Raw genomic sequence first — 26,710 nt, 5'->3', positions numbered from 1 at the left:
ACACGTACATAATCCCGGGCAACCACTCTCAGTAATTGATAATCAGTAATTGATGTTGCCACAGTAGAGTGTGTTTGGGTGGCTTTGTGCCTGTGTGTGTGAATGTGTGAACTTTCTACTAGAAAAAGAGCCAGAGTTTGAAAGCTAACAAACACTGATTTCTGTTAAATATGTGTGTGCACCTTTCATCAGTCTGCTGTAGGTGACTGGTTACTTTCCCTTATATTATGTGTTATCCCACCTAGGAATTTCGATTTTGTTATATGAAATTATAGAACAGTATTCTTCGCATCATTCTGCTACAGAGCCCTTAATTGTATTCAAAGCTTAAATGCAGTGAGTTTCCTAGTAAGAGAATAGCTTCTATTCGCAACTCAACTTGGATTTGGAAAGCATTGCATGTGCAAAACACTGCTCACCCATTTCACCCACACAATTTTGTGAAACATGGATCAAAGTCAGGAGAACCCCTGGGTACTGTGATAGCACATAGATCATCTGTCAAAAAGGGTGGACAGCAATCTGTGACTATTTACCGATGATGCCATTGTTTATTTTGAAATAGTCAAGAAGACTTTAAAAGAAGTTCCATTTAGTGCAGCCAATGGCTTGTTGCTTTAAATGTGGATAGATGAAAGTTGACATGTTTGGGTAGGTGAGACATTACCGTAATGTTGAAATATAGTGCTAATGGTATGCTCTTAGGCTCAGAGACATTGATTAAATATCTAAGCATAATGTTGCGAAATATCTGGAAATGAAAGTAGTATATTAGAAGGGTTGTAGTGTTATGAAAAGGATGCAAATATTTTAATACATTATTCTACAAGTAAAACTAAGGAAAAAAGTTCATATAAACATAGGTCCGAAATGTTTATTTATGGAGTTACGGCTAATAAAAGATTGGCAAGAAATTAGCAACTTTGCTAATATGAAGTAATTGCAAAACTATGAGGTTAAAATAAAGCATGGTTTCCATTTATTTTGTTGTTACTGATGTGAATCTAATGAAACATGTCTTAGATGTGTATCTGCAGTAGTATTCCATAACATCCAGAGAAGCAAAGAAGCAATTTCGTAAAATATTTAATTTATTAACTACTTGGCCCAATTTGTTAATTCCAGACAATTTCACAAAGTTTTCAACAGAAGTTGTAGAGAATTTAATTTTGGAAAAATGATGGTAATAACGTTAACTGAAGCTGTATAAATGGTTAATATAATCTGCTTTTATTAATACCAAAACACATGTGAATTCATGTTAAACCGAAAAAACAAAGCTCAATGTTAAGGAAGTTGTACAGTATACATACAATTTCACAATACATTCACAGTGAATGTTCATAAATGTCTCCACCAAGTTCAGTGCATTTAGTTGCATGTGTATGAACAGATTTTTTTGCTCATTTCAGGGGATGGTTGTTAATTTTGTCTACTGCATTCATAATGCAAGCTAGTAATGCCTCACATGTACTGACTTTGGGCTCATAAACTATGTCTTTCATCCATCCCCATACACAAAAGTCCATTGGTGTTAAATGGGGCGCTCTGGGTGGCCACAGACATGTAGCACCACGATCAATCCATTTCTGGAGAAAATGTTCATTTAAATATGTAGTAACAGTGTTGATGAAATATGGAGGTGCGCCGTCATGTTGAAAATACATTTGCAATCGCGTAGCAAGTGGAACATCTTAGAGCGAGCAGGGCATATCTTCTTGAAGGTATTGTATGTATGTCTCGCCAGTGCCAGTTAGATGTCCTGGGAAAATGAATGGTCCAGTAAATTGTGTGTTGATCATACCACACCACACATTTACGCTAAATCGCTAATGGAAATTGCATTGCACTGTTGCATGTGGGTTTGCTTCAGACCATATGTGCTCTTTATGTAAATTGTTTACATCATCTCGAGTAAACTGTGCCTCGTCAGTAAATAAAATGTATTTGTGTAACTCCCGATTAGTATTTAACCAGTTGCACAACTCCAAGCGAAGGGCAGGATCTCCCAGGTGTAAATGATGCAATTTTTGCTTATGGCAAGGATACAGATTATTATACTTCAGTGCACGCCATACCTTAGAGACACGTCGTGTACTGGTACCCGGGCTACGTTGAACAGCATCCTTAATATCCTCATCATCGTCTTCATGTATTGAGTGCTTGTACTGATTACGAACAGTAGGTAGAGAACCTGTCTCCCGTAACATTCGAAATACTCTACTAATGGTTTATGCGTTCGGAATCCTCTGAGTTGGATAATGTACGCGATATTCGTTAACTGCAGCCGTAGCATTACCATCACATTTACCATAAATAAACACCATATCAGCATATTGCTCTGTTGTAAATTTGAAAGGCATCCCTGTCTCATAAATAATCTACAAACTACAACAGTTACTATGTGATTTCACTTAAATACACTGTTGTTATTATATTCTTTCACTGAACAGTACAGAAAAATAACTCATTTCAAGGTTTGGAAATGACTGAAGCAACTCACTAACGGTTGCCAACAATGACATAAACATTTCTACACTCTTTATGGAAAGTAAACAAATTTACTTGTCTAATAATCTTTGCTTCTCTGGATGTTCTGTAAAACTATTCAGATAAATGTGTGGGGCATGTTCTGTTAGATTCTCCAGAACAAAAACAACAAAATAAATGGAAATCGTGCTTTACTTGAACCTCGTACAGTTTTGTGATGGCTTCATATTAGCAAAGTTGCTCAATTTCAGCCAAAATCTTTTACTAGCCAATGCTCCATAACTAAACATTTGCGGACCTTTGTTTATATGAACTTTTTTCTTTAGTTTTACTTGTAGAATAACATATTAAAATATTCGCATATCTTCATGAATCAGCCTGTATAGCAGAGATGTGAAGTTACAGATAGGCACAACAACAAGACTGTCAGACAAGTAAGCTTTCGGCCAACAAGGCCTTCATTGGAATTAGACAACATAAACACACACTCTCATGCAAATGCGACACACACACACACACACACACACACACACACACACATGGCTGCTGTGGCCAGAGACATTCTGGCATCGGCAGACAGAGACTGTGGTCATGCATGTGTGAGTTGCGTTTGCATGTGTGTGTGTGGGTGTGGGTGTATGTTGTTTAATTCTGATGAAGTCAGTTTTAGCCAAAAGCTTACTTGTTTGACAGTCTTTTTGTTGTGCCTATCTGTGAGTCAACATCGCTATATGGTGAGTAGCAATTTATTCTATTCATAGTATTGTCATTATTCCATCCTGGATTTTCCATTGTTAGATGAGTTGTGAGAAGATTTAATGGGAGAATTCTGGGGAAATATAGTACACATATGAAAGTGACCATGTGCAAACCAATTGCGCAGCCCATTCTTGAGTACTCTTAAGTGCTTGTAATGGGGCTCCCACCAGATTGTACTAAAGGGAGACATAAAAGCAATTCAAAGACGTGCTGCTAGATAGATGTGTTGTCCAGTTGTTTGGTCAGTGTGAGAATAGTACAAATATGCTCTTTGAACTTTGATGGGACTGTTGGAGGGGGAGAGACCTTTTTTATGTGGAATGGTGCTGAGGAAATTTAGCAAACCACAATGTGGAACTAATTGCAGAATGATCATACTAATTCTAACATTTATTTCAACTAACAACTATAAGAACAAAATTAGGGAGATTTGGGCTCATACAGGGGAATAGAGACAATCGTTTTTCCCTCATTCTATTCGCAGATGTAACAAGAGATGAAATAATTAGCATTGGTACAAAGTACCGTCTGTCATAACACTGTGCAACGGCTTGCAGAATGTGTATGTTGACAAAAATGAGAAAATTAATTAAGAAAGGGATATCAGCAGATGGTAATAGAAGGAGAATATTTAACAGTATTATGAAAAGGAAAGTTGCTACTCACCATATAGCAGAGATGCTGAGTCGTAGATGGGCACAACAAAAAGACTGGCACGAATAAATCTTTCCGCCGCCAGTAAGGCCTTATATTTGAACAGACAGAGGTAGAAGGAACTGACACAAACAAAACTCTTAAAGTTAAAAATTAAGAACTGGTTCTGCTACCAGTAAAGATTCTCTCTCTTTTTGTTGACAACTTGTTCTGACTTAACCAGCGCAAAATACTGATCACTACTCCAATGTGAGGTGACTGCAATGAAATTCAATCAGGTTATGATAGTTTACAGTTTACACCAGATGGATTCATGACCACTTATGTCATAAAGGAGATGGGCTGTTCACATTGGGTGATCACATGCATTACCTGACCTGTTTCGTTGTAACACAAAACATGTCCCATTCACACACACATTTTGCCACCACCATACAATAAGTTGCTGTTTCATATGGCATCAACATTGGTTGTCACCTTCAGTGCTTCTGCTGGTTCCCTTCACAGTTTTACATGTATGTAACATTATAGGCTGTTTTTTAAATTAAATTATTAAGTTTCTTCCCTTCTACTTTGTCTCATAGATTTCAAATACTTTAGCATATTTTCATTCTGAATAATATTGAAATTTTACCTTCCTTGAAACAAACACACACACACACACACACACACACACACACACACTGTGTACTATTATAGTCATATATACACTATGATGATTCAGACTGTAATACAACATAGTCAAATGTTCCCTTAAATTCTGACATGATGCCTGTTTCCCTTTGATATTTTGGTATATGTCATAAAAATGAATGTATGTTTTATTTTGACAGGTCCGTAATCTCTGCTACATGGTAAGTCGACGGGAGAAACTGTCAAGATCATTTTTTCGCATGCGTGAACAGACATTTCACAAGCAAGTTGCTGTTCTGAGTGATCCTTCATGCACTCTGAAGACAAAAGAGATGGCAGCAGTTCTGGAAGCAAACCATGCGCCCTCAATTTATGACCGTTTGTACTCGCATCTCCCATCATCTTCTGCTACTGTACCAAACAGAAGCAGCACATCAGGTGGCTTACATTTGTCTGAGGGACCAGCAGCTTGTGCTGATTTTGAAGTTCTTCTGGCAAGAATTGCAGGCAATGCATCACCACCACCACCAGAACGCCCACCAGATGTTAATGGTCTACTAGTGAAGAAGACAACACCAACACAGTCTTCTGAAAACCCATACAAGCGGCTGTACTTCTTTAATGGTGCCCAGAGGCGACGTGCTGGAAGTGGTCCATACGGTGCCTCAAGGTGAGGTGTTGCTTTTATTTCTGTTGTAACTTATAAATAAAAAATGTACTTTTGAATCATTTCAAAGTTTTAAAAATTGAATTTTCCAGTCATGATAAAGAAGGTTTAAGCATAATCCAGTCCCCCTCCCCCATTTTTATTGTGCATAGGGAAATTTGTATCCAAAACTTCTTCTACGTTTCGTATTCTTTTTCAGAATGCATCTAGTAGATTGCAAATTGAACTAATTAATTACATGAATTTGATGATGACTTTTGTTTTGAAATCGCCAAGAAAAGTGGGAAATTTAGACTTGGCTCCTACTATAATACTCCTGAAGTAATGGTTGTGGAATGCAAGTAACTTATAATTTGTCCCCTTAGGGGTTAGTGTACTACATAGCAATGTTTGGAGAATGTTTCTCGGCACTTGTGTGTATTTTGTTTTTCTTGTCTTTGTGAATGAATCTGATCCTTCTGATTTCAGCATCTTTACATAATGTGGACAACCTGATGTAGGCTATATTTGTTTCTCCAGCCTTTACCATCAGATTGGTTGCTTGACAGACTGTGTCTTATTTGTTTGGGCTGGTCAGAAAGCAGCAGTCGACTTGATAGTGCGAGGCATTAGACAATGACTAGCAGATGTCCCCCAGAGATTGTGTTCAAAACTTTTCCATGGTAAAAGAAATGAGATACATATGAAAAATGACTCTGTGTGTGTGTGTGTGTGTGTGTGTGTGTGTGTGTGTGTGTGTGTATGAGAGAGAGAGAGAGAGAGAGAGAGAGAGAGAGAGAGAATTTAAAAAAGGATCTCTTACATTGACGCTTTCTGGAAATATATGAAAAATGACTGTGTGTGTGTGTGTGTGTGTGTGTGTGTGTGTGTGTGTGTGTGTATGAGAGAGAGAGAGAGAGAGAGAGAGAGAGAATTTAAAAAAGGATCTCTTACATTGACGCTTTCTGGACAAAAAATGTAGACGTTCATGTAGCATTCTTGGAGTGAGTCGTCTGCAAATTTATTGATTTTCTGAAGCTGTCATTATCATTTCCTACCTTTGACTGTCATTAATTTGTCATTAACCTATCTACATTGTTTTGATAACATTTAGAGCTGTGGGACATGTTTTATTTTTCTAATGAGGACCATGGTTCCACCAAAATAATCTAATATTGATAAGGTATATTGTTGAAATTTTGGTACTCACTGATTTCATGCTTACTTTATGAAGTTTTCAATATACTTCCATTTTAGAATCATAATAATGTCCCTACATTATTATGATTCTGTAAAGTAAACCCACAGAAAATTACACTACCTCCACTTTGAAATTACACCTGTTGTAAATTTCAGTTCTTTCTTTTTTCTTATGATGGATACACAAGCTCCAAGAGAAATCTAGCAACTTCTCTGTATTTCAGATCACTTTTCTGTAACAAAATCTTTATGACTCTTATTTTATCCACAAGTAATGAAATATTTGGTGTCTGGTTACTAGCTTCTCCAGTATTTGGCCTGGTCTTCGGTGTTGAGTTGTTAAAATTGATTCTTTTTGCAGTTTTTCTTGTATCCTTGTCACCATTGTAAAAAGTTATTCACAACAAAATAATGGCCCTTACATATAAGTAGACATTATGTCAGCCACACTTCTGTGTAAATTGGAAAACTTGTACATGTATATGATATTACACCTGGATCAGAATAACAAAGTGATTGACATCAAGCTGTCTACAGTACTGCTTCCATGGTAACAGCCAGTCAGAGGACATGTTTGGTCATGTCTTCTGTTCCATTAACCATCTCAAAATTCTCTACTACAGCTGCTATAGATAGTTACAGACAACCCATTCGCCCACTAACTTAACAGTTGTGATCTGCTTTGTTATGTGCCTTTATTTCTCTGTGCGACGAGCATATTTTGCACTGCAGGATATCGGAAACTTGCAGCAGAAGTGCGCAAGAAAGTGTGGTTGCAAAACAGAATGTTCAGCAGTCTCCTCACTTTTTGCATGCTCAGCCACATAATTTTGGTTGCTCGGTGTAAGAGAAGAGACGCAGCAGTGCAACACTGTTGCCTCTAATAAAGGTAGTCAAAAGAAGTGCGGACTGTTTGATGATTTATAAAAACACTGTCATGAAAGTTTGCAAAGAAAAATACTGAGCAGAACAGGAAGGACATGTCCATCTAAACTGTGGACATGGACACAAGGAGGACAGACTGAGTAACACACTTGGACTCATTCCAGTAAGATGATGTGTGTTGCCACATACACATATGCTACAAGAGAGAAAACATGTATAAAACTGTGTGTGCCTCTTTGTGAAGCAGAATTATTTACTGTCAGCAAGATTTCTTTGTTAATCCTTGTCCGAACCTTCGGTTTCGGCTAGAAAAAAATTTATGGATGCAAAATTGTAGTGGAGAGATGTTAGTGTTCCATGTTGTTGTCGACATTTAAAAGTCTTTATTAAAATGCTGTTTGAAGACATTGAGTGGTTCAATGAAACATAGATAAATGCCGGTCATTACATCAAAAAAGACTGGACCGATTATAGTATATGTAGATGTAGTGCTGTTCCCATGGGGAAAGGGTGCAAGAATTGCTGTTTTGCAAGCTGGAGCATAATTTGGTTTAGTGCAGGCCTGTCTCTCAGTTTACAATTTGAGGGAACCAAGCGATTACAATGAAGTGGATCACAGTAATTTTCTGATGTTGTTCAAAAGTAAACAATTGGAAAACTTAAATGAGCTGTCTCTCATTGTGGTGGGTCATACCCAATTCTATTCAGTTTCCAAACATAAAGTTCCATTGATGGCAGCAACAAAAGTAGACATTGTTGAATGCTGAAACACCACATTGTGTAAGTTCAGGAAGATCTATGCATGGTAGGCTCATGAACTAGTGAAATGAAATAAGCCACAGTTTCAACAATATGTTGTTGTTGAGACAGCTAAAGAATACGGTCACGTGTTTCTTAGGCTCCCACCTTACCACGTCAGTGCCATCGAAATGATTTGGGTGCAGACAAACATTAAGTGACAACTAATAACAAAAGTTTCACTGTGGTAGAAATTCAAAAACTGTAGAAGAAACAGTAGTGCAAATAGAGCCAGAGCAGTGCAGTAGTGATGTACACCACACAGAATGGTTGTTGAAGAATCGTGGAAAAGTGAAGTGAGTGTAGAAAGTAATATCAAAAATATAATTACGTCATCGGGAAATTCCAGTGACTCTTACACAGAGCAGAACACAGATAACAACAGTTTCAAGGAGGAAAGTGACTGTGAACTAAGTGGCATTTATCATTTGGCATAATTCTTCTTTCTTCAATGTTTGTGTTTCACATGTTGAGTGAATGGCATCTACCGCATTTCCATAGCAAATCTTGTCTCTTTATTAAGGGGTACCCCTCTAAGCAAGTATGACCCACTTTATGCACACTGCAGTTATTGGTAAGTACGTAAGCAGTTTGTATTTTTTTAATGTTGTTAGTTAATTTATTTTTAAAAAAAAAAGGTCGAGTGACTAGGGCCTCCCATCGGGTAGACCGTTCACTGGGTGCACGTCTTTCGATTTGCCGCCACTTCAACGACTTGTGCGTCGAAGTTAATTTATTTACATTAGGAATTCAGATTAATTTTAGCATCCCTTATATTTTGAACACACCAATTGAATGTGAATCATTTTGGTTATTATAAAAGACAGTCCATGTCCTTTTTGTTTTGTTGAGATATGCAAATAATAGGAACACACACTGTGGAAGGTGGGTAATGGGGAGAGTGGGGGGTCATGCCATGCCAGGAGGGTAAAGTTGATCACCAATATTCCTTTACTGTCACAAAAAACAGTTGCCATCACTCTTCAGGGATAGGTAAACAAGAGTGGCACCGTTCATGTGATTGATGTTTTGTTTTGGGCGTGAAATGAAATACCCATGTTTCGTCACCCTTAACAATTGATTCCAACAGTTCCTCCCTCTCATTTTCACACTGTTGAAGAAACTGGTGGGCACAGTTGACATGTTGTTGCTTGTGGTGTTGTGTAAGCATTCGCGAGACCCACCACTTGCACACCTTGTGATACACCAAGTTTTCAGTCAAATTTTTCTCACATGAGCTAGCAGAAATCTCAGGAACCCAAAGAGTCAGTTCACATATAGTGATTTTTCAATCTTCGAGCAGTAGTTGCTCAAACTCTCAATGATCTTGTCTGAAACGGACACTCTTCTGCTCCAGTTTTCATTGTTAATGTCCGTGTGATCAGGAGTGAGCTCCCTACACGATTTGTGGACATGTTGAATGGGCATACACTTTTTGCCTTAAACTTCACATAATTTGTGATGAACGTCAATAGGCAGAACCCCTTTTGCATTTAAAAACTGGGTAACTGCACGGATTTCACACTTGGCAGTAGTGGCTTCTTCCAAAAGTCGTCAGTACTGCTACCTTCACTATGAAGTCCAAGTTATATCCCAACTGCACAAAGTGACCATCTATGCCTGGAATGACAATGGAGCATTATGGATAAAGTATTGCCACATCTCAGATGTACTGGATAATTAAAAGATGTGCATGTAACAAAACAGGGCTGCCTAGTCGGCAGCTTATCTGTGTCTGCTTGGCAGGTGAGTTGCAGGTGCTCAAGTGTGATGTACCTGATGGGGCAAATTTGGAACAGCATGACATACAACATTCAAAATTCTATTAAGAATTGGGACAAATTACCCAGCACAAGAAGTAATCTACCTTAGCTGTAATAAGCAAAGATAATGAAGTCAAAATTTTAAGTACTGGAATAAAATGCTGTGGCAACAGACAACTGTTCTTATGTCACATTTGACATATTCCTTCTTACCATAAAGGAGTGCTTAAAAATGTGTAAGAATTTTGAATTAAAAATAAAACTGATAAAGACACATTGAGAGGAGTGACAGAATTCTGCTATTCAGGAAAAAAGATTTCACAACATAGCTGAAGCAAGGGGGTCACCACAAAGAGATAGGCGCAATGCAACCGGTAGGGAGGAAGAGAGTAGTTAGATAAAATGGGCACATTGGTGCTACAGCAGAAGGATGTCATAAATTAAGTAGGCCAAGGCAGTGGGAAAAAGGAAATGGGGAAAGAAGTCCATGGTAATCATCCCCAAGAGAAATGATAGATTACAAGAGCATTTATCAACTAATCCAGAAATAATTAAATTGGCATTGGAAAGAGTAGCATAAGGACGCAGTATGTGGACAGCTTAAGTTTAGAATGTATAAAGCAGTGTTGGTCTAGGATGTTGTGTATAGTTAGAGATTCGACAATGAAAAGTTTACACAAATAGGAAGAGGTGAACGGTGTAACCAGACAAGTAAAGACAATGAGGACTAGTGACAATAAGTCTACCATTTCTGCTATTCTGTGTCCTCTGAATCCATTGTGTCCTTCTCCATCTCATACTGTTGTTACCCTACTAGAATTAAATTCTTTTCTTTATATTAAACATGTATGACATACACACTGCAAATTTTCATACTCTTGCCCGTTTCAGTGTGATCTTTGCTTTTGAGGTACGTACTTTTACTTTTAGCAGCTCTCATGTATTAGATTTAACATTATCTTTACTACACCGCTTTAACTTTCCCATTGTACTTTCCATCTGTCATTGACTCATAACTAATTGCCCTTTGCTTTATTTAATTAGCAATCAGCAAGTATTTTGTATCAAATGAATATTCAGGCATGGGAATATACATCATATTTATAACAGTTCTTCAAATGTAGTTGATGAGAGCAAGCTCTTCCACTAAAAAATTGTGTGTTATTAACTTTGCACTTCTCAGCAAATTCTATTTGAAACTAAAATAAGAAGGATATCTGAGGACATGCAACAACTCACAACAGATGAGTGCCTGTGTCAGCACCATTAAAAGGTCTGAAAATCACACTATCTTTTGAGCTTTCACTCCTTTCACTGTAATGTGTGCTCATTCCACCCCCTCCCTGCCCCCCCCCCCCCCCCCCCAACACACACACACACACACACACACACACACACACACACACTTAGAAATCTTCTACCCTCGCCAGTGCCATCTGTGAGCCAACTGCAAGTGAATGGTTCATTTCCCCGGAGTTTATTTATAGTGTCCATCTTGAGATTTCCACCTCTTGTATTATTTAAAATTGATAAATGTTGCACTTAAAAACAAGTGGATAAAATAATAGTGTTTCCGTATTAGAATGACAAATATTACACTTTTTGATTTAATTTAATTTATTTATTTATTTATTTTCAGTGGCAGTGAAACAGAAGCGAAGGTGTCAGCATCTCGGCGGGCGAGTGGTGCCTCCAGTACTGAAGATGACGACAGGCAACGCCATAGGTATGCCAGATCTGCAAAACATAATCGTGTGTGCCTGTGTGAAGAGCGAACAAACCGTTATACGGATGGGAAGGATGTTAGCTTATTAGCAAACTTTGAAACAGGTTTGGTACTTAAATTTCTATAAATGAAGCACATTAATGTTTAAAATCTGTGTTACTTGTTACACTACTAGTCGAACTGTGTCATTTTGGTTCTTACTGAGTGATCACAGCAAAGACTTGGTGTTTAGTGCACTTACACTCTATTGGATCTTTATCCTTTAGAATGGATTATTCGATTCTTCTACAAACTGTTGATAGTACGCCCATGCTTCACGACACACCTCCCTCATATAAACTAGATCTGATTTTTAAATGTTGACTAAAGATTTTTTATGTTTTACAACTAATTACATTGCTTTCCCCTTCCTATGCCTGTTTGATATGTGGCTTCACAAACAGTTATCACAGCAGACAATAAATAGACACCCAGAATAGGTGACAATTGTCTGACATACATTTTCTGTTTTATGAGAAGGCATATAGCACTCTGTAGGATGTTAACTACACACAGGGCACTCTGAAATGAGCAACATACAGAGGTTTTATGGTGTCATGGTATGGCCTTCCAAGTTTTGAAGAAATCACTATACTGTACACAATCAACAATTTACTGTTTTTTGTTTACTGTATTGTGCAATGTAATATAAAGCCAAATTTGGTCGTTATATTTAAGTCAGTGCTGTTAAAACAGAGAAGGCTTCAGTTCTATCAACACAAAAACATAGATATTGTGACAGGATTAAGTGTTCCAAGAAATATAATAATAATAATGACAGGAAGATTTGATTGTGTAGTGCTACCAGCACTTACTAAGTACACAGTCACATGGTGAGAATAGGCTTGAGTACTTTTATTAACACGAAATTACAGAAGGGAAAGAATCAGTTGTCATAGGTGGCTTGTCAATATACAGCAAGCAGAGAACAGAATAAGCATAAAATAAATAAATTACAAGTCCAAGCAGTAAGTAATAAACATTAACACAGTGCTCCAAGCACCAGACACAAACTTGGCGGTTGATGCCATTCATTTGTCACCACATAGTCACTCAAGTTGCACCACAACTGCATCACTGGGGAGCCTGAATGAAGCTAATACATGTGACCCTAGCCATAGTAGTCGACATGTGCAGCAGTCGCTGCACAAGCCCCCTTGATGAAAGCAAAGCATAGCATGGAACTTATTCTCTGAACCAGGCTGGGAGCTGGGAAGTGGGCATGTCGTCCGGAACAGGTGGTGCATGTAGGTTCTGTGTTGACATGTTGTGGTGCCAGGATTGGAAAATGGGGTCTCGTATCTGCCATGTGTGCAGCTATTGACCACAAGGTGGGTGATGCCTCTTTGAAAATGTAAACGGGCTTCACACTACTATGAGACACGATGGTCTGTTTTCCGTTCATAATCATGACCATCATTTGTGTGTGTGTGTGTGTGTGTGTGTGTGTGTGTGTGTGTGGAACTCTCCAGTTCGTCATCTATTTCGGACAGTAGGCTGATATCAGTTAACTCCCCTGGCGAACACAAACTCTTGGCATAAACCAATTCTGCTGCTTAGGCCTCTAATTCTGGTTTGTACACATGGCTCATAGACCCAGCAGGACTATGGGCAGTGCACGTGTCCAAGACATTCCACATTAGCGCAGCCTTCAGCATCCGATGCCAACGTTTCACCATGCCATTGCTGGCCGGATGATAACTGGTCATCTTTGGATGGATATAGCCACAGAACTTCACCAACTGCGTCAACAAGTTTGACTCGAACTGTTGGCCCCTGTCAGTAGCAATATGGAGTGGACAGCCAAACCTCGCTAGCCACATCGTTGGGAAAGCAGTGGCTAGTGTTTCTCTGTGGATGATGCCTGGAGGTACTGCCTCAGGTCATCACATATATCTATCAATCATTGTGAATATTTAATGTTGGCCGTCCGACAGAGAAAGTTGTCCCACCAAATCAAGATAAATGTGGGTGAAGCATAAAGAAAAATCTGGAGATTCTTTGAACAGGGAATGATGTGGTGAGTGATTTTGTGATGCTGGCAAGCTCTCTTCCACTCACGGTAGTTTTTCTATTCCTGACCACACAAACTGCTGAGATGCTAGCTTGAATGTTGACTGGACTCCAGGATAACAAAGATTATGTAAGACATCAAACACTGGTCTGCAAAATGCAACGGTGACGAAAGGGCACACACTGCCATGTGACACCTCACAACACAGTTTCATGTTCTTGCCAGGCACATCAAGTGCCGAAATGTTATCATGCAATTTGATGTTCAACTTGGGATCTTCTTGTTGCACCTTGTCAAGTACCATCGTGTTCTCAGGTTGTGACATACTGGTAACTCTAGACAGTCCAGAACCACATTAGTGATGCCCAGTACGCAGTGAATATCTGTAATGAACTGGCTAATGAATTCCAGGTGCCTGAGCTGCTGCAGGGAACAAGTTTTGCTGTTTTTCTCAAAAGGGTATGTTAAGGGCTTGTCGTCAGTGTATATTATGAACTCCCTTGCCTCGATCTCTGGCCAGAAGTATTTGATTGCTTGATATATGGCTGAAAGTTCCTAATCACGTGTGTTCAATCTTTGCTGGGAAGGTGACAGTTTGCACAGAAAATAAGCCAGTGGCTGCCACGCGTTGTCCATCCATCACTGGAGGGCTGCGCCAATGGCTAACTTGACTGGCGTCCACCACTACTGCCAGTGTAGCATCAAGCTTAGGGTGCACCAGCAGTAATACTTGTGCTAGGATTTTTTTTTAGTCACTTCAAAACCCACATACATCTCCATGGCCCACTGCACCAGAGAACTGCTGTTAACCATTGGACCAGCTAGTGCTTCATTCGGTGGCGTATATTGTTCTGCAGTGCATGGTAAATACTAATGGTAAAGTTAAGCATTCCTAAGTATCTACATAGCTCCTTTATTGTAGGTGGCTTAGGTAGCTGTAATATGGATTCAGCCTTCTCAGTGAGTGGTAATGAGCCTTCTCAAGGTATTCGATGTTCTGTGAATTCAACTTCAGGTTGTCCAAACACACATTTTGCCATGTTCAATAGCATGCAGTATTCTTTTAAACACTCTAAAACTTCTTTTGGATGCTGGCGATGTTGGTCCTTGGACGATGAATACACTAACACATAATCCAAACAGGCAAAACAGAAGGTCCACTCACAGCAAGACAAAGTCGTTGAACCGTGGCAGGTTTGTGCAGCATTAGGTACGCCAAAGGTCATAAACTTGCTCTCATACGATCTAAATGGTGAATAATCGCAGTATTCGGAACATCCACTGTTGCCATGGGAATCTGGGTATACAGTTTCGTGCAGTCTATAACACTGAATATAATGGATCCATGCAGCACATAGCTATAATCTCTTAGTAGTGACACTGGATAGCGATTAGGCACGATTCATGAGTGGAGCCTTCTGTAATCACCACACATATGCCAAGCTCCTCACTTTTTGGGTACTAAACACAGTGTGGACGACCATGACAAACTTCTGTGGTTTTTATGTGGTGGGTCTTACCAAGAAAAACTTGTTGTGGTGCACCTGGAGGTGTCGTTAAGGTTGGAAACTCATGCAGCAGTGGGCAGTACTTCTCGTTCGCAACCCGTATGACCTTGATTTCATACTTTGTGGCACCGCGATGATACCCAGTGGCCCTAAGTCCAGTAGTATTGCCCACAAGATGGGCTACATCCTTCAGGAGCTGGTAGTGAGCTAGGAAATCAGCACATATAATTGCTTCAGCCACACCCACTACCGTTAAATCCCATGTGAATTGAACAGTGGAGTCCCAAATTCAACTCTTCATGCTAAATGCCATACGTTGCAATTGCTGAATTATTGGTGGCAGACGAGCTAAACTCAATGGGCGGTATGCAACAGTGCAGTGACCCTCTGGGCAGGATACTAAGACTGGATCATGTGTCTATTAAATACTTCTGGTCTGCTACCCTGTCAGTAACGAATAGGTGCAGGGACATAGTTGGGCAGTTGGTGGCGCATACAACCAACCGTCGTTTGCATTTGAGTAGTTCACAGGGCCTGGTGTAGTTTTTACCCTGCGCTTCGAATGACCCTCCTGCGACGCTGTGACTATGAATGAGCCCGGTCTGTAATCTTTTGTGGGCGTTCTCTGCTAGTGGAGTCATGATTGTATCCTGAACATTGGAAGCATAGCGTCGATCGAGCTGATTCACTACCAATGAAAAATTTAGTCGCATAAATTGTAATTCCAGCACGGCAAAAGCAGGTGTCGACCTGGGCAAACCAGAGAACTGGGTTATGCGACCAAAACATTGGAAGGCAAATGAACAGTAATACTGCAGGCTGTTTCATCCTGTAATCAGTAGTACTGGGGACCAGTCTTCTCAGTGCTGATCACGTTGGGGTCACAGTTCACTGGAATATTTGATCATGTAGTGCTAACCATACTTAATAACTGCTCAGTCACACCCTAAGAATAGTCTTGAACAGTTTTACTAACACTAAGTAACAGAAGGGAAGAATCAGTTGCTAAAAACAACTTCTCATTATACAGCAATCAGATAACAGAATATACATAAAGTAAATGAGTTACAACTCCAAGGAGTTAGTAATAAACATTAACACAGCACTCCAAGCAGCAGACACAAACATGGCAGTTGATGCCATTCATTTGTCACCACATAGTCACTCAGCTCACGCCACAACTTCATCTCTGGATGACACTAATGGAGCCAATGCTCATGACCACAGCAGTCAGCTTGAGTTGCGATTGTTACAACAACAACAACAACAACAATAATAATAATAATAATTTAAACTTACAAAAGCTTAGTAACACCTGTAACAAATCTTGTAATGTAGATGAAACTACCAATTGTTGACTGTTCACCATTCAGCACTTATTTTTTACCAGGACAGCTGCATAAGCAAAAATTTATTTTAAAAAAATCAGGAGTAGTGCACATGCATTGAGGTCTATGTAACTTTTTGCGATGACCACAAGCAATTGCTTGCTGAGACATTCGTAAAAAATAAGTCATACAGACTGCTTGTGGATTAGCTTATTAGGAAAGAGGATTAGAAACTTATAATGTTGGTCATATACTTTTATGTTATTTGATGCATTGTAAGAATAAATCACGAGAACTGACTGAACTTTGCGTGCGGGCATCAGTTGTGTCAGTATTCCCTAAAGTGGCATTGGTAGATACAAGAAACAAAAATAAGGAAATTCAATCATTCCCACGCAGTTGATTGAAGGGTAGTGCATAGTTTGCCCAAATACACTGCTGGAAAAAAAAGGCAACACCCTCAGGGATAAGGCCAGTCTACTGACAAGTGGTGTGACAGGATTTTCATCGTTGTAGGAGTATATGATTAAAAAAAATTCAGGCCAAACTAAACAGACTTCACAGAAAAGGATGCCCAAATACTCGCAACAGTACACAATGTACCCCCTCCCTCTGGCAGCAAAAGGGGCATGTATTCTTGCATGCAAACAATCATAAAGGTACTGAATGGGTTTCTGTAATGGATTGTCCCAAGCATCTTGCACCTTTTGTTGCAATTCGGTAGTGGTTCTTGCAGGCCTTGGACAACAAGTTAAGTTCCCACTTCATCGTGTCCCATATGTGTTCAGTTGGTGAGAGATCTGGCGATCTTGCTGGCGAGGGCAGTTGTTGTGTTGCACAAAGAGCCTGTTCTATCACAGCAGCTGTATGTGGATGTGGATTGTCCTGCGGAAAAAAGACATCATTTTCCTGTTGAAGAAATGCAGCAGCATTGGGATAACAACGTATGCAATGTACTGGGCACTGGTTACTTTATCTTGTGGAAACACCAAATGTAACCATGAGTTCTAACTGATGCCCCCCCTCCCCCTGACACACACACACACACACACACACACACACACACACACACACACACACACACACCAAGCCTGCAATGAGACTGTGTCATTGGTGAATGCACTCTGGAATCATTGAAGACAACAGAGCATCATTCCGTCCTCTAGTCCAACTCTTTCACAACTTCAGGTCAGACATGTTTTGAGATGTTGTCGTGTCAGTGGCAGCCTGGCCAGAGGTACAAGTTTTCTTAATCCTGCAGGAAGCGGAAAATTCCCAATTGTCCCTCATGACACAGCAAGTGCAACATGTGCCTGGATTTCATCCTCGGATGATGTTTGGTCCGTCACCACTGCTCACACAATGCGTCAGTTTTCATGTGCTTATGTATTACACCGATATACAGAACCTGATCTACAGGGAATTTTCCACAAATCACTGTTGCAAGCAGTGGCACAGCACCTGTGCATTGTGCCCAACATGTGCAGCAATCCATCAATGTGTCTATGTAGCTTCCCACAGATGCACAATGTGACCCTGTTCAGATGGCTGAAGCTGTTCAGGAGGAGTACGTACGTGTGGGTGAGGCATGACTGTATCCAAAAGTGTTGCAAACAGTGTTTATCTCTGAACTCAGCATGGTTACTACAGAACATAGGATGCACACAGTGGCCCCCTGGCCGCTATCTGATTGCCAATGCCCGTGTCAAATAAATCACTGACACTACAACCCCTCAGTATGCACGTGTTATATCCAGGTGTCACTGAACACAGTCCTTGAGGTTGTTTCACCCCACTCCCCTTCCCCTGCCATTGTATATAGGTGTGTAAGAGAGGGAAAATGGTTGGCGGAACTGGCAGAGGGGAATAAGATAATGATGTAAGAGGAAGCTCAAATTCAAAATTCAGGAAATGATAGACTCTACCTTACAACAAAGTTATTGCTCTTAGTGTGAGCATCTTGACGGAATACATGAAGGGTGGTCAGCTTAAAAATCTTGCCACTGAAATTTCTTGAACAGCATTTAGTCATGTTAATGCTACACAATATAAAAGATTACTGCAAATGCATTTCTTGGATTTGCCACTGGTTAACATTGTGCAAGTCCCACAATAATTCATCAACACAACTTTCTGACATCATCAGGTGGTGATAGTAGCTGTCATCACTGCAACAAGACATGACTGGAGACTCGCGCATGATGGTGTATAAATTTATCAAGGCCAGAAGCAGGAATTAAAGCATGTGTGGAGAAGTAATCACAGTTGGGGTGAAAGTAGCCTTCTTGGTGCCCTTGCTTGTAGCTCTAGTAAAATTCGGTACTGTCGCGTAAGTATCACCAGTTATGTCTTGTAGCAGTGATGACAGCAACTACAATCATCACCCCACGATGAACAGTTGTTTTGATGAAATGTTGTGCGACTTGCACAATTGTAGCAAATCAAAATGGCAGCAAGTGTGTTTGCAACAGATCAGCTGAGAAAACTTGAATTGCTCAATTTCTGTCTGCAGATTGCTTTTCTTTATTTTCAAATAAACAGTTTTGGGCCAGCAGTCCATCTTTGGAGCATTTGTTACATTTGCAGAGTAATTTGTCATTACAGAACTGCATATTCACTGCCATAACTACAAATATTTTGCAGTAACTATAACAAATGATCCAAAGATGAGCAGCTGGCCCAAAACCAGTTGTATAAAAGTAAAGCACTCTAAAGAAAGAAATACGACAGTTTTGTAAAAATTATGAACCGGTCTAGTTTTGATAAAGCTGAAAAGTCACACAAAATGTGACTCTTTTTAAGAGGGAAGTAAAATGAAGTAGTATCAGATGGGGAGAAACCATATTTACTATGTGTGTACAGTAATTTTTATAAATAATCAGCTTATGCTGGTGATTAATGCAAAGTTCATGCTTTTCTTAATACTTCCTCAGTCAGCTACTTAGACAGTTTTCAGAGACAGAAAAACAGCCATTTACATCATTCATTTAAAAAAAATATTTACTGGCTTGTTTGTGTTTGATGTGAATACTGTAAAAGACCTAGACACATAGATTATTCTACACCTTCATTTTAATTCTTTAATTGGTAATAATTTTAATTGGAAATAAAAAGGAAGTTTGATTGTCATTACAAAAAGTTCTTTGTTCTCAGTTCCTGTACAATTCCTCACATGATGCTTTCATTTAGTATAGCTTGAAGCATTCTAGCAAGCCTATTGGTATATAGCAGTCAGGACATCAACAGCTTGTTTACTTCACAATTGGTTCACCACAGGTTTAGTGATAAAGTAACAACTGTAAAAGACAATGTTCATGGTGCCAAAGTGCACCATATTTGATCAGTGTGTAATGGAATCTGGGCTACAAAGGTATACCTTCTAAATGTAACAGAACACCATAACCCTGTTGCAATATTTATACTTGCGTATATTACAGACATCAGGGGCTTCTAAGAACATATGTCCATAATTTGCCATGTGAGGCGAATATAGTTGTTTGAATTGAATACCACAATGAGAAAGTTTGTATCTAGAAATTGTTTTGCCTTGCTATATATTTTAGACAGTTTTTAAAGTTTGTTTGCATTTGTGGCTTGAATTTTATACAAAGTGATCAAAGGGTTTGGACATTGTTACAGCAAGCGCTATTAAATGTAAACCTTATCTTTACAATTAAAAATTTATTACATTTTTCATGGTCCAGTTAATTAAAGCTTACCTAATTATGGACAGTAGTAATAGAAGAATTTATTCATTATTTCTTTGTAGTACTCAAATTATTTAATTGTTTACTGTCATAGAAAAGTTATTTAAAGGTGCCCACATAGTTACATTAGCATTAAATTCATCATTATGATTTCTGTAAATTAAAAATTGTTTGTTTCACTGTCTCCATCCATTGTATATTAAGTTTGTTTTGAGAACATTGTTGTAATAGATTCAGTGTCCAATCTTTGAAGACCCATGTTGGCATTTATATTTCCTTAAGCCTTCCTCTCAGTTCTGTTACTCTATCATATTCTCATCTGTCTGCACTGTTAATCGAATTATACGAATGATGTCAAAACATCCACATTTGTTTTGTGCTAATCTCATAGTACTGTCATCTTTATTCATCCCCTAGTATTATTTACTGAATTCACACTTCCTTGTGTTGATCTTTTGCCATTCCTGCTTATTTTGTTATCTTGTCATCTGCTGCTCTACGTATTTTGAGGCATTCTTTGAATTGCACAAAGAGAATAGCCTGTCTGAATCCATGTGTGTTGAGTGAGGTGGAGAATGGCTAAGGCACTGGAGTTGCATTCAGAAGGAATGTCATTCAAATCTCCATCCTGAAATCCTGTGATTTCCCTAAACTTTTCCAGGTGAATGTCTGAATAGTTGCTTGGGCAGGGCCACTTCGATTTCTTTCATTATTCTTCTTTAGCTGATTAATTTCTAATGGCCTCAAGGGTGACGCAACATAAAACCATGTAATTCTTAAGATTTTCCTGGCAATCTGTTGACATCATGTGGTGTCAGATATTCTGCCAGATACCGGTGTCATTCTTGCGCGATATTTCGACAACTTGACTCATTATCTTAATGACATCTGAGACTCAGGTAGCACCTGATGAAGATAACAAAGTCATGTTGTCAAAATATTGTGCAAGAATGACGCTGATATCTGGGCGAATACTGGACACCTGAAAAATGTCAACATTAAACCATGTTTCCTTCCATGCACACTGTTGGGTAGTGCAGAGGACAGTCTTTGGCTGCAAGCATAGCCAGTTCATTGTTGTTAGCATATGCTGAACAATCAAGGCAGGAAGCTAGGATGATGGCAAATCATGCCTTTCTCAAATGCCATACCGCTTTTATTCTTGAATAATTTTAGAAAATTTGTAATTAAGACTGTAACTGTACATCACTTAATTACAAACAACTAGTTTTGGTCAAGATAACATACCATCCTCAGTATATGCTCAGTGAAAAGATAGGCCATAATCAAGCACAGTGCACATAAACAAAAAGACTCATCATATATCTAATGGCATTGGTCACATAATCTATCCTTAAAAAATGACATCAGTTGCAGGACTTGTATTAGAATTTGATAATTTGGTATCTGCATCAAGGCTATAGATCAGCTATATCGAAACTACAGATCTATCTCACACATAAGGTGATAATGTAATGTGGGGAACTGCATAGTTAGGCTGAAGTGGTATTACAGGGTGTATACAATCCGGGAAAAGCCCAGGAATTTTTTCATCCAGGAGAAAACTGGGAAAAACCCGGGAATTTTTTGGAATTCTGGGAATTTTTTATTGTTTTAGTTTTCAATTAAATTTTTGTGATTTTGACTGGTAAGAACCAATACTCTAACAAAGGATATTACTGTATCCCCCTTCTGCAGGATAATACTGCAGCAACAAAACATGAACGAGAGGGGGGAGGACGAAAATAAAACTTAAGTCACAAAGGAAAAGCGCCATATACAACAACAAAACACATTGCTCATACAAACGTCTGCCAACAGCAAAGTGTGTCAAAGGCTTTAGGAAGACTATGCACAATGCTTCCTAACAACAAATTGCCTCCGATGAACATGACGTGACAGCTGTTTACATTTGATTCGTTTGAGCAGTTGCGGGCGCTCTCTTGTGCATGCGCAGTTGAGTCGCGTATGAGTATACCTTCTCCCGCTTCCAGCTACAGATGTGTGGCTGGGCACCACTATCTAATATTGCCCTGGTTCGGAAATATTGTAGATCCAGTGCTGATGCACAGAGCAGTCTTGAGTTGTAGTGGGGAGGTGGGTAGTCACCATGCAACCTGTGTTTACATTTAGTGATTTTGCTGTTTCCTCTTCATTTATTGCTCTCACATTAAATGAAAACAAAACGAATTTCTGTGACCGGGATCTATCATATGAATTAAAATATGTTCACATAATTACGGAAGGCTAAAATATTTTGGTTGGTTTCAGGTTTTATTTCCACCTTACTGACAGCACAATGAAGTTATTTTTGTCGGTTTGCTAAAGAGATTTGGCTTTTATTAATCTTTTCCGCTGAGTCAGTCAATTTATTTGAAACGAAGTGTTTAATTTCACACTGTTGGCTAGTTTCAACTGTTCGCTGCATTTCAAGTGCATGTTTTCCAACTTCTAGCTTGTATGGCATTATGCCATAATAAAGAACCAAACATGAGATAATGCAATACTGATACTCAGGAAAATTTACATCTGAATCTGGACATAAGAATGTGCACTTTAAGCTGAATTATGCATTTTAGTATGGTTTACGATATTCCGATGCTCTTGAAGTATCCTTTGATGTCTTGTTTCTTTTATGACATAATGCAAGATCTTTTAATATTTTACACGTATGAACATATGGGCTTCCTGCAACATCGTAGCTGCGCAAGCACAGTGACGCCTGTTATCTGGTGCTCTCTGGTAACTGCTGAAATGAACCAATTTGTAACAGGTCAGGGGAAAATATTGCGAGTGGTGGTTTGAAAAGCGTTACTTTCAAAGTAAATTTTCTTTTACGCAAGATGAACTATGTGCGAGAATGTACGATGAATTTGTTAAATCGCAGAGTGTTTGACTCTCATTTAAAAATCAACTCTTTGAGGACGACCATCTAGAAGAATTTTGAGCCCAGAAGATCAGACATTTATGTCATTATTAAAAATTTTACTGGCACATTTGAGTGATGTATCTTAAAGTGTAACACATGCAAAGAAGCTTAGCTTTTCTTGCAGCTTATTAATCTGCAAGACCAGTATTATATGTGAAAGCTTTGTGTTTCTTGTACCACCACTACATATATTAATTTAAACCGTTCACTTTCCTTATTTGTGTGTTTGTGCTACTTAAGAGTGATCTTGCTATTGGCTGACTACATCACATGTCCTAAGCTGTCATCAGCTGGCGAGATCAAGTGACATGAGCTACGACTGACATACAAAAGCGCATCGCAATCTCGATTTCCATGCTTCGGAAAGTGACATGCGGTGTTTCGTGGAATTCAAATTTATACGTTCGTAACACAAAAATTTCAGCATTCATGTTGCTGCCGCACTTCAAAGAGCTTTCCATAACATCCACCCCCCCCCCCCCCCCCCCATGTATTCACCCACGAGGGAGTAGTCCAACCCGATGTATCGAAACCTGTCTTGAAATATTTTACACAAGAAAAATACACTGAGAGAAATGCACTGTGTGAATTTTACATGCTAAGGCGCACTGCAAGTATTTCGTGTTAAAATTACTTATTTTTGACACACCAAGAATGACAGCAGTTTATACAACCCTTCCTGGCTAGCGTGCAAATCACTGAATGAGCAGAAGCAGCTGTGTGTCACAAAAATCCAGGGTGTGTACAAGTGAATTTTAAGCACTTAAACCATACTACAATGATACATATCATTAATTTTTTTGGATACCTTCCAGAATTGCACACCAAGAGTCCCATACAATCTTCGTTATGCGTGTAGATAGTTTATCCTTCCTGAGACCTGAGAATCTCTACAATTTTTTGCCTGTTGTCAATATTGATACAGTCAAGATACATGTCTACCCATTCCTGAAAAGAATGTGTGTTAATGGATTGATAAACAGACAGTCAGACAGCTGATCTGTTGTAGATGTAATTCTTACAGAGGGTACCAGCAGAGGGCAAAAATTCATGGCAGTGCTTCATGTCACATTACCGACATATTCCATCAGTTGCAACTTTATTTTGGTGAAATGTAATATTTCGTACATATACATCATTTATTACAATTCCTGTTGCACCATCCTTATGATAATTTCAGAATTTTGTAGATTTTGTTAACAATTAAATAGTTCATTATTTATTCCCTATAGTCACCACAGAAATACAAAATGTCTATTGAGAGAGGAAAAGAAACATTTTCCTTGTGCCAGACAGATCTGGCAAAAGATGAAGCTGGATAATAGCAAGTAGGGCTCGCACATCAAGAGTTCCACACAGTCTTCGTTATGCATATACATTTCATCCATCTTGGGACTCAAGAATCTCTACGATTTTGTGCCAGTTATTGATATTGATACAGGTATGATAAATGTCTACCCATTCTGAGAAAAGGGTATTAACAGATTCAGTTGTACTGCAAAACCTTGCTTCTTGCCAAATTTCATGATTATTCATCAACAGGAAGTACCCTATAGGTTTTGATGTGTGAGTTTTGCAATTATAAAAATATTTGACGTAAATGGCAGTATATATATATTGCATTGGCTTAGAAGCTCTGCTTTTTCACACAGGCAAGGGACTGAAGATCATAGTATGCACCATGAACTTCAACTTGATACGTCTGTCAGTGCCTGAGCAGAAGGGGATGGATTGACAGGCAGCTGTATAACAAAATAATAATAATAATAATATATATATATATAATAATGATTTTTTTTGTTTACTTGTACTGTGAAATCATGCTTCTTGCCAAATTTTGTAATTTCAACAGGAAGTATCCTACAGGTTTTAATGAGTGAGTTTGCGAGTATCAAAATACGTGAAGGTTAAATTTCATACAGTGCCAAGGGACTGTAGACCTTAGTAGTGATATGAATTTCAATTAGGTACATCTGCACAATCCTGAGAAAAAGGGTTTCTAGCAGACAGACAGACAGACATACGAATAGACAACAGAGTAAGAATTCTGTTTTTTATCGAATGAGGCAAGGAACCCTAAAAATTAATGCTTTCAGGCACTTCACATTAATCACTTGTTTTTTTAGACTGAATTTGAGTGTAGAGAGAAGTGGTCTCAAGCATTGTTGTGCATATTGTGCTGTTTACCAGACACACTTGATCAAATTCAGTAATCCACATTATATCGACAGCCTTTTCTTCATCCTTCTCAAAGCCAGAAGTGTCATTACATCCATGCATTGGGTCCAACATTACCAATGAATTATTTTGTGTAATGTCTAAGAAGATCTTTCAAATGAAGTGTTGAAAATCTTTCCACGTTTTGATACATCAATTACAAGATTTTTGAAACTAAAGAGTCTGATTTTATTTTTGGTCCTACTTTACCATGAGGTTCCTGAAGAGAAAGCTGCAGAAACAACAATCTGTTCATACTTACCACTCACAATATTGCATACAAATATGCTATAGCATTCGTCAGTTGCACAACTGATTCTCTTTTTTTCGCTGAAAAGTGATAAAGTGTATTTTGCATGCAGTTCTTTCACGAAATATGAGCAATCAGTGTTATACAAAGCAATTGTGGGGATAACAGTGACCTTTGTCTTCAGATCAGCAATGAATTTCTCTACAGTATTGCCTGTTAGTGACATTCCTGTACACGTGTACTTGAAGTAAATTTTGCGATTTTGCAAACTGCTGTTCTGTATGATCTCTTGAATCAGCTTAACTGAAAGCACTGGAAATCAGCAGTGTTCATGTAACTTGCAATTTGTATATCTCATACATCCCCATTAGTAACAGTGGATTGTCTCTCACAAGCAGTTCCAAATCTTTCATAATTTTTCTTTAACACTTTTATGAATTTCATGTAGTCACTTAAGTCTTTCTTACGTTCACACAATTTTTGCTCAGATTTTACTGAAAGAAATTGGCCTTAGACACTTTGTTTTCTCCTTCCTTCATTTAACCAAAAATTCACAGCCTTTTTTCCCTCATGGAAAGCTATTACAGCTCATTTTCTTTGGGCTAGGAAGGTGTACTTGTGGAAAGATATGAAAGAACAATTTTCAACATTTCATTCTCTTACTGGCATAACTATCAACGTTAAAATCACAATTCACAGAATCATCGTAATTATTTCCTATTTCTTCTAATGTTTCCAGTTTCTAATAAAATTTTGACATCATTCGCATGAATGTCCAAGAAAGTAACAAGTCAGTAATGCATATGTAGATCTTTGGGAGAAGTAGGTGATTTTGATTGTGTACCACATTCTCCATATTTCATCTCTGCCAGATTGAAAATGTTGATTGGATTCCACATTACTGTTGTCTCTGGAACCAGCATAAAGACAGATGCTATTACCAAGCATATATGAAGGAAACACAATGAATATTAATTCACTTTTGTATCTATTAATTACATGTACCAATATTACAGAAGTAACCAGTGACAGGTACGGCTATTAAATGAGTTGCAGATTTGAGCGAATAGTTAACAGTGAACAATTGTGTCAAAAAATCTGCCAGTGGAAACTGAAATTCGCAGTTACAAACTACAATCAGGTTGTGTTGTGTTATTTGTTTAC

At 38.6% G+C, this 26,710-nt stretch overlaps 1 protein-coding gene across 1 annotated transcript in view; it reads left to right on the top strand.

The window, feature by feature from the left end:
* LOC126482312 (PHD finger protein rhinoceros) overlaps positions 1–26,710 on the top strand; it is a 246,149-nt gene that overhangs the window by 137,442 nt on the left and 81,997 nt on the right. Inside the window, exons 13-14 of the mRNA XM_050106352.1 lie at positions 4,737–5,206; positions 11,468–11,554. Coding sequence (XP_049962309.1) covers positions 4,737–5,206; positions 11,468–11,554 — 557 coding nt within the window. The remainder of the gene's footprint in view (positions 1–4,736; positions 5,207–11,467; positions 11,555–26,710) is intronic.

The sequence above is a fragment of the Schistocerca serialis genome, chromosome 5, assembly GCF_023864345.2.
Source record: "Schistocerca serialis cubense isolate TAMUIC-IGC-003099 chromosome 5, iqSchSeri2.2, whole genome shotgun sequence".
Taxonomy (NCBI): Eukaryota; Metazoa; Arthropoda; class Insecta; order Orthoptera; family Acrididae; genus Schistocerca; species Schistocerca serialis.
Note: the sequence above shows the minus strand (reverse complement) of the source record. Positions and strands in the feature narration are given on the sequence as shown.